General features: G+C 44.7%; 1 protein-coding gene and 1 pseudogene across 1 annotated transcript; both read left to right on the forward strand.

Moving 5' to 3' along the window:
- The first annotated feature begins 1349 nt into the window (after positions 1–1349).
- Positions 1350–1442, forward strand: LOC111590751 (uncharacterized; annotated as a pseudogene).
- Positions 1443–4942: 3500 nt separating this feature from the next.
- Positions 4943–7006, forward strand: LOC100280682 (uncharacterized). The gene is given in 1 exon segment (NM_001254902.2): positions 4943–7006. A coding segment is annotated over 1 exon segment (1968 nt). The 5' UTR covers positions 4943–5012; the 3' UTR covers positions 6981–7006.
- The last annotated feature ends 10216 nt before the right edge of the window (positions 7007–17222 follow it).

Genomic DNA, 17222 nt, shown 5'->3' on the forward strand with positions numbered 1-17222 from the left:
CTGAAAGAGAAATGTGCCCTTGGGCCATTTCTATAATGTTTTGGTGATTGAGTGACCAACACAGTTGATTAAGTTCTTATGTGCTAAATAAGTGAGAAATGCAAATCAAAGGATAAGGTATGTCTCTAGACTTAGTAAATTGTTTTAAGTACTAATATGTTTGTTCAAGTGCTAGAAATAGTGCAGAGAAAAGAGAAACAAATTTAGAAAAGGATTGGCTGTGAGCAGCCAACAACAGCTCGGACCTGGCACACCGGACTGTCCGGTGCGCCAGGCTGGTCGACGGTGAACTGGCTGCTCTCGGGAAAATAACAGAGGCGTACGACTAAAATTCACCAGACTATCCGGTGGTGCACCGGACTGTCCGGTGAGCCAACTGCGCCAGCGCCAACGGTCGTCCGCGCGATCAGCGCGTGACACGTGGCTTGCTCCAACAGTCGGCTGGGTGCACCGGACCGTCTGGTGTGCACTGAACAGTGTCCGGTGTGCCAACCAGCCCCAAGGAGCAACGGTCGGATACGCCTGATTTGGAAGGTGATCACGCACCGGACAGCTACAGTGACTGTCCGGTGGTGCACCGGACTGTTCGGTGCACCACTCGACAGAAGGCAGGAATTGCCTTCCAAGTTGGCCTCCAACGGCTCCTAGCTGCCTTGGGGCTATAAAAGGGACCCCTAGGCGCATGGAGGAGAACACCAAGCTTACAAGAAACATTCTAAGACTCCCAGACTCCGACTCCACGCATTTGATTCTCTGTGTTAGTGATTTGAGCTCCATTTGAGTTGCGAACTCCGTGTGTTGTGTTTCGAGCTCAAGTCGTGACTTGTGTGCGTGGTTGTGCTGCGGATTTGAGTCTTGCGTGTGTTGCTCTCCCCAACCTTACTCTGTGCCTTCTTTGTGATCTCTATTGTAAGGGCGAGAGATTCCAAACTATGGAGATTCCTCGCACACGGGAAAATACTCTAAAGGAAAAGACCGTGGTATTCAAGTTGATCATCGGATCACTTGAAAGGGGTTGAGTGCAACCCTCGTCCATTGGGACACCACAACGTGGAAGTCGGCAAGTGTTACTTGGCCGAACCACGGGATAAAAATCGCGTGTCTCGTGTGTTGCTTCTTGTTATTGTTTTGTTCGCATGAGCGTGTTCCATAACTACTTGATTTAACTAACACTTTAATAATCAAGTCTGTGGCTATTAAGTGTTTGATTTTACAGGATCACCTATTCACCCCCCCTCTAGGTGCTCTCAATCACCATTCCCAATTTTGGATTAGTGAGCTTTGAAGTTCCATATATAGGGTAGAATATATGTTTGAGACTTCATGTCTGCCCCAATGGCAAGTCCATAGTGCATGCAGGATGAAAAGGTCCCTGACATGTACCCTATTCACTTTGTCAGTTGATATTTTGTTTTCAGCTGATCATGAAGGGTGGGAAATTTCCATACATGGCCTTGATCCATCTTTCCATCTCTGCCTGTCAATCACTTGCTGCAGTTTTTTAGTACTATATAACTCAAAATTGTTAAAGAATCACCTTCGCTTCCTGTTTGATCTGACATGTCACATATATGGGACTTCTATGTTGCCCCTATGGCTTTTATGTTGTACTGCTGGGATGAACAGGTCCCAACATTTGCTCCTTTTTTACTGTCGGCTGATGGCCATAAATGTTTAGCTCATGTCAGATTTGGTCATGAGGTCGTTCATGGTGTCGATCTCTGGATTGCTTTCATAGTGGTGGAACGATTCGGTGGGCAAGAGGAAGAACGACCTGGATCCCGGGGATGAGAAGTGAGAGGAAGGACAGGGTTCAACTCCTTATAATTGGAGAAGGAGGTAAGGGATACTATTGTTGACCTGCCTTCTGATAAAGCTCCTGGGCCTGATGGGTTTACGGGGAGGTTTTTACAAGACCTGCTGGAGCATTATTAAGGAGGATCTGCTGGCTGCCCTGAATTTTCTGCACCAAGGAAATGCCCATAAACTTAGATTGTTGAATTCAGCCTATCTTATTCTTCTCCCTAAGAGGTTCGATGCTATGACTGCAAGTGAATACAGGCCTATTAGTTTCATCCACAGTTTTGCTATGCTGGTCACCAAGCTGCTGGCCAACAGGTTGGGTCCCCGTCTTCATGAGTTGGTGGCAGCCAATCAGAGCGCTTTTGTGAGAGGGAGATCAATTCATGATAACTTTATGCTGGTTCAGCAGTCTATTAAGTCGCTACACAAGAGAAAGGTTACGGGTCTATTCTTAAAATTAGATATCTCCAGGGCGTTCGATTCCGTGTCATGGGCCTTCATTATTGAAATTCTTATCCATCTTGGCTTTGGTCCAATCTGGTGGAATCTTATTTCCTCCCTAATGTTCATGTATTCTACGCAAGTACTTCTTAATGGCTCGCCTGGTGATCGTATTGCTCATCGGCGAGGCCTTCGTCAGGGTGATCCCCTTTCTCCTATGCTGTTTGTGATGGTTATGGACGTTCTTAATAGTCTGTTCAGGGAATCTGAAAGCAGGGGGCTGTTACAAGGGTTGGAGGAAGCTGGGGTCCGGAATAGGCTCTCGATCTACGCTGATGATGTGGTGCTTTTTGTTAAACCTTTGGTGGATGATCTGAATTGTGATAGATTGATTTTGGATTGCTTTGGTGAAGCAACGGGGCTGGTAACAAATATGCGCAAAAGTTTTGCTATACCAATTAGGTGTGAAGGGCTGGAGGGTCAGGCTGGCTGTAATATCTTGCAATGCAGTTCGAGATCCTTTCTGTGTAGCTATTTGGGGCTGCCTATCTTTGATAAGAAGCTGAGGAAAAGGGATTTTATGGTGTGGGTTAATAAGATTGCTGACCGGCTTCCCAACTGGAAGGCTCGTTTGCTCAGTTTGGCTGGTAGGACAGCGTTAGTGAGGCATGTGCTTTCGGCAATTCCTGTTTATATCCTTATGGCCATGAGTGTTCCCAAATGGGTGATCAAGTCCATCGATAAACTCAGGAGGGGGTTTCTATGGAAAGGAAGGAAGAACGTTAACGGTGGAAGCTGTCTTGTTCCTTGGGAGATAGTTGCCAGACCCCTAAAATATGGCGGCCTTGGAGTTTCTAATTTACAATTCAAAGGTTGGGCTTTACAGGTGAAACGGTTATGGCTGCAAAAAACTGATCCGTCTAGACCATGGCAGGGAATGAATCTTCCTATTCAGTAGCAAGTAAGACAATTTTTCAATCTTTCGGTCTTTCATGTGGTCGGAGATGGGACCAGCACTCTCTTTTGGTTTGATAAATGGTTGAATGGGAAGGCTATCTTTGATATTGCACCAGAGGTTGTCTGTTTGGTGGACAGTAGAGTCAGCTCGACCCGGACGGTTGCTTAGGCTATGGACAATTGGCGTTGGGTTAGGGATATTGGGAGTCATCTTTCTATGGTTAGGCTGCAGCAGTATTTAAAATTATGGGATGAGATTGTACATGTGACGCTTTCACAGGAGGCGGACAGGCTTGTTGGGAGATACACGACTTCTGGACAGTTCTCCTCAAAGTCTTGTTACAATGCCTTCTTCTTGGGGTCCATTTCCTTTGAGCCTTGGAAACGATTGTGGAAGACTTGCCCCCCCTAAATGCAAGTTTTTTCCTTTGGTTGGCTATAATGAATAAATGTGGGACTGCGGACAGACTCCAAAGGAGAGGGTTGTAATACCCGGTGTGTTGCCCCCTATGTGATCAGGAGCAGGAAACAGTCCAGCATATCCTCTGCACCTGCAGTTTTTCTAGGGATTTTTGGCATCTCATTTTGTCGTCCATCGGGCTTGGTAACCTCACTCCTATTGTTGCTGAACAGTCATTTGCTGTGTGGTGGGAAAAGGTTTCTAAAAAGTGCATAGGTGCAAGAGGAAGGGCTTCAATAGTGTCATTATTCTTGGAGCTTGGTGCTTATAGCTCACTCGTAATAGGGCTATTTTTGATGGAGTGAGCCCTTCCATTAGTTTGACTAAGAGGTTATTTCTAGATGAATTGATCAGTTGGAACAAGGCGGGAGCGAAGCATTTAAACAGATTGGGAATTATTGTCACTTTAAATAGGGTCCAGTAGGGCCCGTCAGGTCCCCTTTTTTTGGTTTCACCTTGTGGGGGTGCTGGAGAGGATGCTTGAGGGTTTGGTCTTGGTCTATTTTTCTTGTTTTTTTCTTCTTTTCTGCCCTCTGGGTGTTGTATTTCGTTCCACTTTGGACCTTTCCTCTCTTAATATAATGACGTGTAGCTCTCCTGCGCGTTCAAGAAAAAAAATATCAGGTGGGAGACACTCTCTCCCAATCAAAAAATAAAAAATCTAGTTTGCTATAAGAATTGTTCTTTTTTGACAGAAGAAGAATGCAATTCTTATTTCTTATGTTTTGGTTATCCTCAAGCTATAAGTTCCCCTATTTCACCTCGTACTCACAGCCTTTTGACAACATGGTCTATGTTTTATAGCGATTGGGAGCTCGTAGAAAAACTTGAAGATGCTATTTGCTCGACATCAGTTCATTTAGCGATGAAGACAAGGCCAGTTCATCCAGCGAGCGATGGGTTGGCGCACTAACAGGCCCGTGGCAAACATCATTATGTACAACATGATATTTTCTATCATCGAAATTCTATATAAATTCTTTAAAATAATTTGTATGATATTATAATGTTTGTTCAACATCAGTTCATTTTATTTTAGTCGACATATTTATAATATTATTATATATTTATGTCGTCAATATAATATTAATGTTACAATGTATTTTGTCATACAAATTTTATATATTATACACACCGACACATATAGGCCGTCAAAACAGTGGTGTAGAACAGTGATGAGTGAGCAGAGTGAGCGGCACAAATGCCCGTCAGCCCGTGACAGTTTTCAACAATGAAAACAATGAAGATAGAGCATGCTGAGCATATATATGCTGCAATATATTTTTGTTTTAGTTGCTTACCGTCTCCACCGCATCTCATCTCGCCGGCGAGCCAGCCTAACCAATCGCCAATGCTCACCTCGTTGCTTCCACCGCCCACAGTCCCGATCTCCAAACCCTCCGCGTCGGCGTCGCCCAAGACCGCCAAGCCCAGGTCCGCCGTGCTCTCCGCCTCCGCCCTCGCCCTCGCCCCCGCCTCGACATCCGATTCCGACGATGCGCCCGGCGGGGGCGAGGGCGGCAGCGTCCGCCTCTCCTCGCTCATCCGCTCCCTCTGCGCCGCGGGGCGCACAGCAGAGGCCGCGCGGGCGCTGTCCGCGGCGGGCGGCGGCGCGGGCGTCGTCGCCTACAACGCCATGGTGGCCGGCTACTGCCGCGCGGGCCAGCTCGAATCCGCGCGCCGCCTTGCCGCTGCGGTCCCCGTCCCGCCCAACGCCTACACCTACTTCCCCGTCGTCCGCGCCCTCTGCGCGCGGGGCCGGATCGCTGACGCGCTCGCGGTGCTCGACGAGATGCCCCGCCGCGGCTGCGCCCCCATCCCGCCCATGTACCACGTCATCCTCGAGGCCGCCTGCAGGGGTGGCGGCTTCCGGAGCGCCGTCAGGGTGCTCGAGGATCTACACGCCAGGGGCTGCGCCCTCGACGTCGGCAACTGCAACCTCGTCCTCAACGCCATCTGCGACCAAGGGTCGGTGGACGAGGCCCTCCACCTGCTGCGGGACCTGCCGTCCTTCGGCTGCGAGCCAGACGTGGTGAGCTACAACGCGGTGCTCAAGGGCCTGTGCATGGCCAAGCGCTGGGGCTGTGTCCAGGAACTCATGGAGGAGATGGTCAGGATGGCTTGCCCGCCCAACATCGTTACCTTCAACACCCTCATCAGTTACTTGTGTCGGAACGGCTTGTTCGAGCGGGTGCATGAGGTCCTCGCGCAGATGGTGGAGCATGGGTGCACGCCGGACATCAGGATGTATGCCACTATCATCGATGGTATCTGCAAGGAAGGGCATCTCGAAGTCGCGCATGAGATTTTGAATAGGATGCCTTCCTACGGGCTCAAGCCCAATGTGGTTTGCTACAATACTCTGCTGAAGGGCTTGTGCAGCGCTGAGAGGTGGGAGGAAACCGAGGAGTTGCTGGCTGAGATGTTTGACAAGGATTGCCCACTTGATGATGTCACATTCAACATACTTGTTGATTTCTTCTGCCAAAATGGGCTGGTGGACCGGGTGATCGAACTACTCGAGCAGATGCTGGAGCATGGATGCATGCCCGATGTCATCACATACACTACAGTGATCAATGGCTTCTGCAAAGAAGGGCTTATTGATGAAGCTGTCATGTTGTTGAAAAGTATGACTGCTTGTGGCTGCAAGCCAAATACCATAAGCTATACTATTGTGCTCAAGGGTTTGTGCAGCGCAGAACGATGGGTGGATGCTGAGGACCTGATGTCTCAGATGATTCAGCAAGGCTGTCCTCTGAATCCTATCACATTCAACACACTCATCAATTTCTTGTGTAAAAAGGGATTGGTTGAGCAGGCCATTGAACTTCTTAAGCAGATGCTAGTGAATGGATGCAGTCCCGACCTGATTAGCTACAGCACAGTGATCGATGGACTTGGCAAGGCTGGCAAGACGGACGAAGCACTGGAGCTGTTAAATGTGATGGTCAACAAAGGGATGAGCCCAAACACAATCATTTATTCGTCGATAGCTTCTGCTCTCTCCAGAGAAGGCAGAATTAACAAAGTAATTCAAATGTTTGATAACATCCAAGATACCACAATAAGGTCCGATGCAGTGCTCTACAATGCAGTTATTTCTTCGCTTTGCAAAAGAGGGGAAACTGAACGTGCTATTGAGTTTTTGGCATATATGGTGTCCAGTGGATGCGTGCCCAATGAATCGACCTACACTATACTTATTCGAGGTTTAGCAAGTGAGGGATTTGTAAAGGAGGCACAAGAGATGTTGACTGAGTTGTGCTCCAAAGGTGCTCTAAGAAAGCACTTGATGAAGCATTTTGGTATTGTATGAAGTATAAACTGATAGTTACTGTTTGCAAGTGCTGGTGTTATCAGGATTAGTGTCTAATTAGCCTGAAGGTGTCGTCCACATTATTTTGCTCCTCTATCCAACCCAAGGTGGTCAGGTATGATCTATGATGTATCACACTGTTTAAATACAGGTTTTGATAGATGGACACACAAAGTCAGGCTGAAAGACACTTTCATATTCCTAATTAGCGGCAGCGCCTTTTGTTCGGTAGTTTATGAAGAATCTAGAATACTAAGACACTAGAAGATTTAGTACCTGATGAATGTAGTACACAGAATTTCTGTATGGACTATGGAGTTTTTTCCTGTATGGGAAAACAACTTTTGAGAAATACTCCCTCCGTTCTTTTTCATTTGTCGCGGTTTAGTTCAAAAATGAACTAGGGTCGACAAATATTCGAGAACGGAAGTAATACTATGGACGAGATAAAGAAAAGGGGAATGGAAGGGATGTCCCTGCCTCTGGGTGAGCCTGTAACTAAGTAGTTTGAAATCATATTTGCATAATATACTGTTTATTTTGTGATATAATTGTGAATTTTCTTACTATATATTACCTTCTGCAATAATACCATGGACCTCACATGGTAGCAAGATCTGGATTATGGTAAAATTAGTCTTTGCTTACATGCAGCATATCCAAACGTTACTGTTTATGCAATACTCAGGAATAATTATTGGATGTCAACTTGCAAGTATCCCTACTTTTAAAGCATTTACCACCTTTAATTTAGTAATCAGTAGCCCCCACCCCTGTTTCCGTAAAAAGAACTTTTGAAGCACTGTGATCTGATCTGACTACTGCTTTTCAATTGTTGATTCTAGTATCTTACTTTCTCTCTTCGTCCTAATTTTTATTCGAAGTTGAGCAGTCCTGAAGGAAGGTTGGAGATGTTGATATCTTTGGCAATCCTGGTGGTTTCGGCTACTGTGATTCAATTGCCGAGCGCAGCCCAGCACAATCAGGTTTAATCTGTTTGGCATAGAAGCATGCTTGGAAATAGAATTTGCTCAAGTGTGCACCATAAGGGTAACTTTGGTTGTTAGCTTTCTATTCATTTTTTTTCAAATCCAAAATAGTAGTTAGTTAAGTGAGAATTAGGTTGATCCACAGACCTAAAGAAAGTAAAACCTGCGCCTCCGCTGATTTATGCATACCATGCTGCAAGCTTTACAGTTGTACTGAAATAATGTCGTACACTTTGGACTTCAGGGCAATTTTTGTAGATACACTTCATTTTATCTGTAATGCCGGTCTTTAAAAAGGAACATCCGTAGTGCCTACATGGGAATAGACATGATGCTCCTACCATAGTACCATGTCTTGGGAATAGCCATGATACTGACACATGAATTTTGAAAAATGCAGCTTTGTTTGCTGTTGTAGTGAAAAACATGCTCGTTCTATCAGTTAAACAAAATTTCATTTGTCAAATTTTAAGAATAAGTCACGTTTCAATGCTGTCCAGATTTCTATATTCAACGTGCTTGAATTTGTATTTATGGTCATATTAATCGCTTTCGCCTTTTCTGTTTAGCAATGGGACAAAAAGGATGTGGTTGTTTTCCTACCATTTTCTTTTTTCCTGTTTTTGAACCATTTTCACCTTTTTCTGTTTGTTGTTTACTCGTACGGATATTCTATATGGTGGACTAGTAGTTGGCTTGATGTGTCGTGAGCTTGTCCTTTTGGTATGAATTAAAATTTACTTGTGTTGATAATGTTGCTATGTTAGGTTGCTTAAATCTATCAAGCTGTTTGATTCCTACCGTTGGCTACACAAACGTATATGATTTATAAAGTTGCGAAAGTTACCGGTGGGAAATAAGTACGATTGAACTAATTTCATTTATGTCTGTCACCGTTGAACCAACCAAACAGCGCGTGTATGCGAAGTCATGTTTGTTGTTCGCATTCCTGTTTTGCCCTTTTTTTCGGATTTCTATCGTTATCACTATGTTTATGTTCGATTCAGTTTGTTTTTTATATTCCATAAATTATTTTTTTGATTTTATTTTTCATAAATAAAATATACGAATGATTCGGATCAAATCAGACAACCAGTGAACCTGTGAGGTAAATAAGAGCTAATAAAAAAATTATTTATAGCTTGCGTTTCGATTTTCTTCTAATCCTCAAACAAAACTTTCAAATGGGATGCTCAAGAGCTAATGGGTGGCTGGATATTTTCGATGACAAATGGCGAACACTGCGAAACATTCAGAATGATAAATGATAAAAAAAACTCTAAAATACGAAACTTGACCTCTTTACTTTAACAAAAATGAAAAAGATGGCCAAATAAGAAATATCACAACCATCTAGGGATTGGATGCTCTAGGGAAAAAAGTTCACGGAGTACACATGAAGTCAAGGAAAATAAATGGGTCCCAAGATGAACACCCGAAAATTCGAAAGTGCTGAAAACAGTGATTATCCAGCTTGTTTCCCAAAGCTGGAATCAATGCTCCAAAACGCAAAACCATTCTAAATGAACTTTGATTGAGCTTAATTTTTATACACACCTTCATAAAGAAGTTTTATAGGTGTCTACAAAATCTGAGCTCTAAAAGATGTGAACTTCAATCTCAAACCGAAAAATATGAATTCAAATGGGGGTTTTATCAAATATGGTCAAGGGATTAGATTTTCGTGCTACAATTGAATCAACCCAGACCATTTACTAGCAATCGTCATAGGAGGTTCGTGCATGTTTCTATCTAGACCAAATATCTCCAAGAACTCATATTCGATAGATCAATCGAAAGGTCAAAAACAAAAAGTCTGGAAAGGAAAATCCAAGATAAGAACTTCAAGAAATCAAAGATGCATAAGAGTGAACTTCAGTTCATCATGAATCACTGTGGTTAGGGTCATGTTTCCCAAATCTCAAAATATATAGATGAAAAATATTCAATTAAAATATCTGTGAATATCCCTAACAAGAAAGAAACCCTAAAAATTAAATAAAGAATAAAAGGTAGAGAGGTGGTTCATTGGGAGCAACCCTCTTATTTATAGAAGTTTTTTTCACGTTCTTAATATACTCATAGATATTTAGACCTAAACCATTTAACCAAGGGCATAATGGTCTAACTCCCTCTCCAATGATCTAAAGACCATGTTCCTTTCACGGATTTGCTTTGTCTTGATGCAACCTTCATGATGGTTTCACATGCCGCCTTATATTCCCTCCAAAACTACACCCTAGATTTTAAGGTCAAATCTGTGAAACCATCACTGGGTGGTTTGACGTTCAACCACCAAATTATCATAGGTAGCATACTCCATACGCATCCCCCACATTTTGGATACATGTCCCACTTGAGTCCTCAATCGTGCCTACGACATAATCTACTTCACCATGTCCCCGCGCCTCAGTGTCCCTAGGTGTTAGCTACTTTAACTAGTCACCTTGCTTTTTCTAGTCCCTCGGTCAGGTCTCAACACTTGTTCTTCATCGCTCTTGGTTCATTAGCACAAACCCGTACGACCTTCACATTTGTTGTCGACCATCGCTTCTAGACCCTATACCTAGGTACCACAAGCTAAGAGACATGTTGCATACACTCGTGCCACGATTAGTCCAACCAAATCAACCTAAGACACTATTGTAGGATAAGGATACCTGCTAGAGTGGGATGAATAGACAGTTTCAACTAAAATCAAAGACACTTGCAAGTTTAATTAGAATAACAAGATAATTCAATCCTCTAGCCTATGTTGGATTAAACTTGGTTTGCAACATAGGGTGAGCAAGTGATCAATAAGTCTAGTAATGAAAGATGGAACACAATGAACAAAAGTAATAATGATGAAACAAAGTAATGAACAATGGAGACAACAGATTTTTTACCGTGGTCTCGGTGATTTGTTGATCACCCTTAATCCATGTTGAGGTGGATTCAATGCACTCACCCGCTCCCTTATCAAGACTCTGCTTGATCTCTTGAGTCAGGTGGTCAAAGAACCGCTCGGACCTCGATTCCACTAACATCGCTTTTCACCACTCTGGTGAGGAAATCACACCTCTCACAATTGATCATGTGGCTTCTCCACAACCTTTATCGGAGAGCTCGACGAAGAATCATTCACCAAGCCATCTAGGAGGCGGCAACCTCCAAAAGTAACAAGTCGATGACACTTGCTTGATGAATCACCTAGTACCTCAAAGGTCAACAACTCACTGCAATGCACTAGAGCGCTCTCAAACTCACTAGATTGCGATCTCTAGCAAAGTGTGTGAGTTAGAGAGGTTTGGAGGCTTGAATGTGCTCAATAGATGTCTCAAATGGCCAAGGGACATGTCCAAGACATGGACCACATCTATTTATAGTGCCACCTTCAAAACTAGTTGTTATGGGCAAACTGTCCCCCTTTCTACCCCTTTCTCTGTGCCCTATTGAAAGGGAAATGTGCCTTTGGGCCATTTCTAAGTATTTTGGTGATTAAGTGCCAACACAAGTGCTTAAATGTAAATCAATGCCCATGGATGAACAAAGTGCAAATCTTCAACAAAGGTATGTTTCTAAGTCTTAGTACATTGGTTTTGTGTACTAATATATTTGTCTAAGTGTTAGAAACAGAAAGAAGAAGAGAAGAGAAGACTTGGCTGTGTGCAGCCAAGGGGCTGCTTCGGTCTAGGGCACCGGACTGTCCGGTGGTGCATCGGACAGTGTCCGGTGGTGCACCGGACAGTGTCCGGTGCGCCAGGCCGCCTCGGCCGAAGAGGCCGCTCTCGGGTTTTTCTCCGGCGACTTCGGCTAAAATTCACCGGACTGTCCGGTGTGCACCGGACTGTCCGGTGAGCCAACGGTCGGCCGCGTGATCGGCGCGCGACACGTGGCCGAGCCAACGGTCGGAGGGAAGCACCGGACTGTCCGGTGTGCACCGGACTGTCCGGTGCGCCAGATCTGCAACGGTCGGCAACGGTCGGCTTCGCCAATTAAGGAAAGGAATCGGGCACCGGACACTGTCCGGTGTGCACCGGACTGTCCGGTGCGCCCGACGACAGAAGGCAAGAATAGCCTTCCAGATGTGCTCTCAACGGCTCCTAGCTGCCTTGGGGCTATAAAAGGGACCCCTAGGCGCATGGAGGAGAAAACCAAGCATTCCTACAACCTTTCTAAGCACCAAGACATTGATCTAGCGCATTCGATTCATTGTGATAGCATATAGAGCTCTTGTGGAGTTGTGTACTCTTTGAGTTGTGTTGCGAGCTCTTATTGCTGCTTGTGTGCGTGTTGCTCTGATCTTTTGAAGTCTTGTGTGCGTCGCTCATTCCCTCCCTTGCTTCGTGATTCTCTGTGAACATCTTTTGTAAGGGCGAGAGGCTCCAAGTTGTGGAGATTCCTCGCAAACGGGATTGAGAAAAGAAAAGCAAGAACACCGTGGTATTCAAGTTGATCATTGGATCACTTGAGAGGAGTTGAGTGCAACTCTCGTCCGTTGGGACGCCACAACGTGGAGTAGGCAAGTTTTGTACTTGGCCGAACCACGGGATAACCACCGTGTCATCTCTGTGATTGATTTCTTGTGGTTATTGTGTTTTGACTCCTCTCTAGCCACTTGGCCATAATTGTGCTAACACTTAACAAGTTTTTGTGGCTTAAGTTTTGAAGTTTTACAGGATCACCTATTCACCCCCCCTCTAGGTGCTCTCAATTGGTATCGGAGCCGTTCTCTTCAAGAAAGGGACTAACCGCCCGAAGAGATGGATCCTAAGGGGAAGGGAATTGTGATCAACGACAAGGAGAAGGAGTCCTTCGTCAACGAGCCAAGGGATGACAAGTCCAACGACTCGGGCTCGGGCCACAGGCACAAAGATGGGAAGAAGAAGAAGACAAGGCGCATCAAGGAGATCATCTACTACGACGATAGTGATGAATCTACTTCTTCCCAAAAGGATGGTGACAACGACTACAAAAAGACGGTCAATTCGAACTTTTCATTTGATTATTCTCGTATTCAACATAGTTCGAATTCGCATTTGCTTTCCATTCCTCTTGGCAAACCCCCACACTTTGATGGGGAGGACTACGGATTTTGGAGTCACAAAATGCGTAGTCACTTATTCTCTCTCCATCCAAGCATATGGGAGATTGTGGAGAATGGAATGAAATTTGATAGCTCGGATAGTCCTATGCTTATAAATGAACAAATTCATAGAAATGCACAAGCTACTACTGTTCTCTTAGCATCTTTGTGCAGGGAAGAGTACAATAAGGTGAGCGGCTTGGACAATGCCAAGCAGATATGGGACACCCTCAAGATCTCTCACGAGGGGAACGACATCACCATGCTCACCAAGATGGAGTTGGTGGAGGGCGAGCTTGGACGATTCGCCATGATAAGGGGAGAGGAGCCAACTCAAACTTACAACCGGCTCAAGACCCTTATCAACAAAATAAGGAGTTACGGAAGCACGCGTTGGACGGACCACGACGTCGTCCGCCTACTACTCAGGTCCTTTACCGTTCTTGATCCTCATCTCGTGAACAATATTCGTGAGAATCCCAGGTACACGATGATGACGCCCGAGGAAGTACTTGGAAAATTCGTGAGCGGGCGAATGATGATCAAGGAGGCAAGGTACGTCGATGACGCGTTGAACGGTCCAATCCACGAGCCTCAACCCATTGCTCTCAAGGCATCGAGAAGCAAGGAGGCACTACCAAGCAAAGTGGCGCAAATTGAGGCGGCCGGGCTTAATGATGAAGAAATGGCTCTCATCATTAAGCGCTTCAAGACGGCGTTAAGGGGTCGCAAGGAGCATCCCAACAAGACCAAGACGAAGGGGAAGCGCTCATGCTTCAAGTGTGGTAAGATTGGTCACTTTATCGCTAATTGTCCCGATAATGATAGTGACCAGGAAAAGAAGAGTGGAAAATGGGAAAAGAAGAAGAATTACAAGAAGGCAAAGGGCGAGGCTCATATTGGAAAAGAGTGGGATTCGGATTGCTCCTCGTCCGACTCCGACAACGAAGGACTCGCCGCCACCGCCTTCAACAAGTCATCCCTCTTTCCCAACGAACATCACACTTGCCTCATGGCAAGGGAAAAGAAGGTAATCACTCGTAATGCTAATACTTATGATTCTTCTAGTGATGATGAATCTAGTGAGGATGAAGTAGATTATTCATGTTTATTCAAGGGCTTAGATAGATCTAAGATAGACAAAATTAATGAATTAATTGATGCCTTGAATGAAAAGAATATACTTTTAGAAAAGCAAGAGGATTTGTTGTATGAAGAACATGATAAGTTTGTAGAGGCTCAAAAATCCCTTGCATTAGAAATTAAGAGGAATGAAATGCTTGCTTGTGAAGTGTCATCATGCCATGATTCTATTTCTAACTTAAAGAGCATAAATGATGATTTAAATGCTAAACTCGAAGAAGCAAATAAATCCAACTCCTGTGGTGAAACTGTTGTTATTTGCAATAGATGTAAAGACTTTGATATTGATGCTTGTAGTGAACACATAGCTTCTATTGCAAAGTTAAATAATGAAGTGGCTAGTCTTAATGCCCAACTTAAGACTAGCAAAAGTGAATTTGATAAACTAAAATTTGCAAGGGATGCCTACACTATTGGTAGACACCCCTCAATTAAGGATGGACTTGGCTTCAAGAGGGAAGTCAAGAACTTAACAAGCCATAAGACTCCCATTCCCACTAAGGAGAAAGGGAAGGCTCCTATGGCTACTAGTGCTAAAAAGAACCATGCCTTTTTATATCATGATAGGAGATATTCTAGAAATGCTTTTAAAGGTCATGATGTTTTTGGTTCACATGCTTATGACTCTTATGCTATGACTGCTTCTAGTTCTCATGTTATGCCTGGTAGAAATGTGCTTAGAAGAAATGTTGTTCATCAAATGCCTAGGAGAAATGATGCTCATAGTGCTCCTAGGAAAGTAGTAAATGAATCTTCTACAATCTATTGTGCTTTAAATGCTTCCTTTGCTATTTATAGAAAGGATAAGAAAATTGTTGCTAGGAAGATAGGGGCAAAATGCAAGGGAGACAAAACTTGCATTTGGGTCCCTAAGGATATTTGCACTAACCTTGTAGGACCCAACATGAGTTGGGTACCTAAGTCCCAAGCCTAAATTTGCCTTGCAGGTTTATGCATCCGGAGGTTCAAGCTGGATTATAGACAGCGGATGCACAAACCATATGACGGGGGAGAAGAAGATGTTCACCTCCTACGTCAAGAATAAGGATTCCCAAGATTCAATTATATTCGGTGATGGGAATCAAGGCAAGGTAAAAGGGCTAGGTAAAATTGCAATTTCTAATGAGCACTCTATATCTAATGTGTTTTTAGTAGAGTCTCTTGGTTATAATTTGCTATCTGTTAGTCAATTATGCAACATGGGGTATAACTGTCTATTTACAAGTGTAGATGTGTCTGTCTTTAGAAGAAGTGATGGTTCACTAGCTTTTAAGGGTGTATTAGACGGCAAACTTTATTTAGTTGATTTTGCAAAAGAAGAGGCCGGTCTAGATGCATGCTTAATAGCTAAGACTAGCATGGGCTGGCTGTGGCATCGCCGCTTAGCACATGTGGGGATGAAGAACCTTCACAAGCTTCTAAAGGGAGAACACGTGATAGGTCTAACTAATGTTCAATTCGAAAAAGATAGACCTTGTGCAGCTTGTCAAGCAGGGAAACAGGTGGGAGGCTCTCATCACACCAAAAATGTGATGACAACATCAAGACCCTTGGAGATGCTGCATATGGACCTTTTTGGACCCGTCGCCTATCTGAGCATAGGAGGAAGTAAGTATGGTTTAGTTATTGTTGATGACTTTTCCCGCTTCACTTGGGTGTTCTTTTTGCAGGAAAAGTCCGAAACCCAAGGGACCCTCAAACGCTTCCTCAGGAGATCTCAAAATGAGTTTGAGCTCAAAGTGAAGAAGATAAGGAGCGACAACGGGTCCGAGTTCAAGAATCTTCAAGTGGAGGAATTCCTTGAAGAAGAAGGGATCAAGCATGAGTTCTCCGCTCCCTACACACCACAGCAAAATGGTGTGGTAGAGAGGAAGAACAGGACGCTCATCGACATGGCGAGGACTATGCTTGGAGAGTTCAAGACCCCCGAGCATTTTTGGTCGGAAGCCGTGAACACGGCTTGCCACGCCATCAACAGGGTCTACCTTCATCGCCTCCTCAAGAAGACGTCGTATGAGCTACTAACCGGTAACAAACCCAATGTATCTTACTTTCGTGTATTTGGGAGCAAGTGCTACATTCTAGTGAAGAAGGGTAGAAATTCTAAGTTTGCTCCCAAAGCTGTAGAAGGGTTTTTGTTAGGTTATGACTCAAATACAAAGGCGTATAGAGTCTTCAACAAATCATCGGGTTTGGTTGAAGTCTCTAGCGACGTTGTATTTGATGAGACTAATGGCTCTCCAAGAGAGCAAGTTGTTGATTGTGATGATGTAGATGAAGAAGATGTTCCAACGGCCGCTATGCGCACCATGGCGATTGGTGATGTGCGACCACAGGAACACTTGGAGCAAGATCAGCCTTCTTCCTCAACCATAGTGCATCCCCCAACCCAAGATGACGAACAGGTACCTCAAGTGGAGGCGGGTGATCAAGGGGGAGCACAAGATGATCATGTGATGGAGGAAAAAGCGCAACCGGCACCTCCAACCCAAGTTCGAGCAATGATTCAAAGGGATCATCCCGTCGACCAAATTCTGGGTGACATCAGCAAGGGAGTAACTACTCGTTCTCGATTAGTTAATTTTTGTGAGCATTACTCTTTTGTCTCCTCTATTGAGCCTTTCAGGGTAGAGGAGGCCTTGCTAGATCCGGACTGGGTGTTGGCCATGCAGGAGGAGCTCAACAACTTCAAGAGAAATGAAGTTTGGACGCTGGTGCCTCGTCCGAAGCAAAATGTTGTGGGAACCAAGTGGGTGTTCCGCAACAAACAGGACGAGCACGGGGTGCTGACGAGAAACAAGGCTCGACTTGCGGCAAAAGGTTATGCCCAAGTCGCAGGTTTGGATTTTGAGGAGACTTTTGCTCCTGTGGCTAGGCTAGAGTCAATTCGAATCTTGCTAGCATATGCCGCTCACCATTCTTTCAGGTTGTACCAAATGGATGTGAAGAGCGCTTTCCTCAACGGGCCAATCAAGGAGGAGGTGTACGTGGAGCAACCCCCTGGCTTCGAGGATGAACGGTACCCCGACCACGTGTGTAAGC

Source organism: Zea mays, chromosome 1, assembly GCF_902167145.1.
Source record: "Zea mays cultivar B73 chromosome 1, Zm-B73-REFERENCE-NAM-5.0, whole genome shotgun sequence".
In the NCBI taxonomy this organism is placed as follows: domain Eukaryota; kingdom Viridiplantae; phylum Streptophyta; class Magnoliopsida; order Poales; family Poaceae; genus Zea; species Zea mays.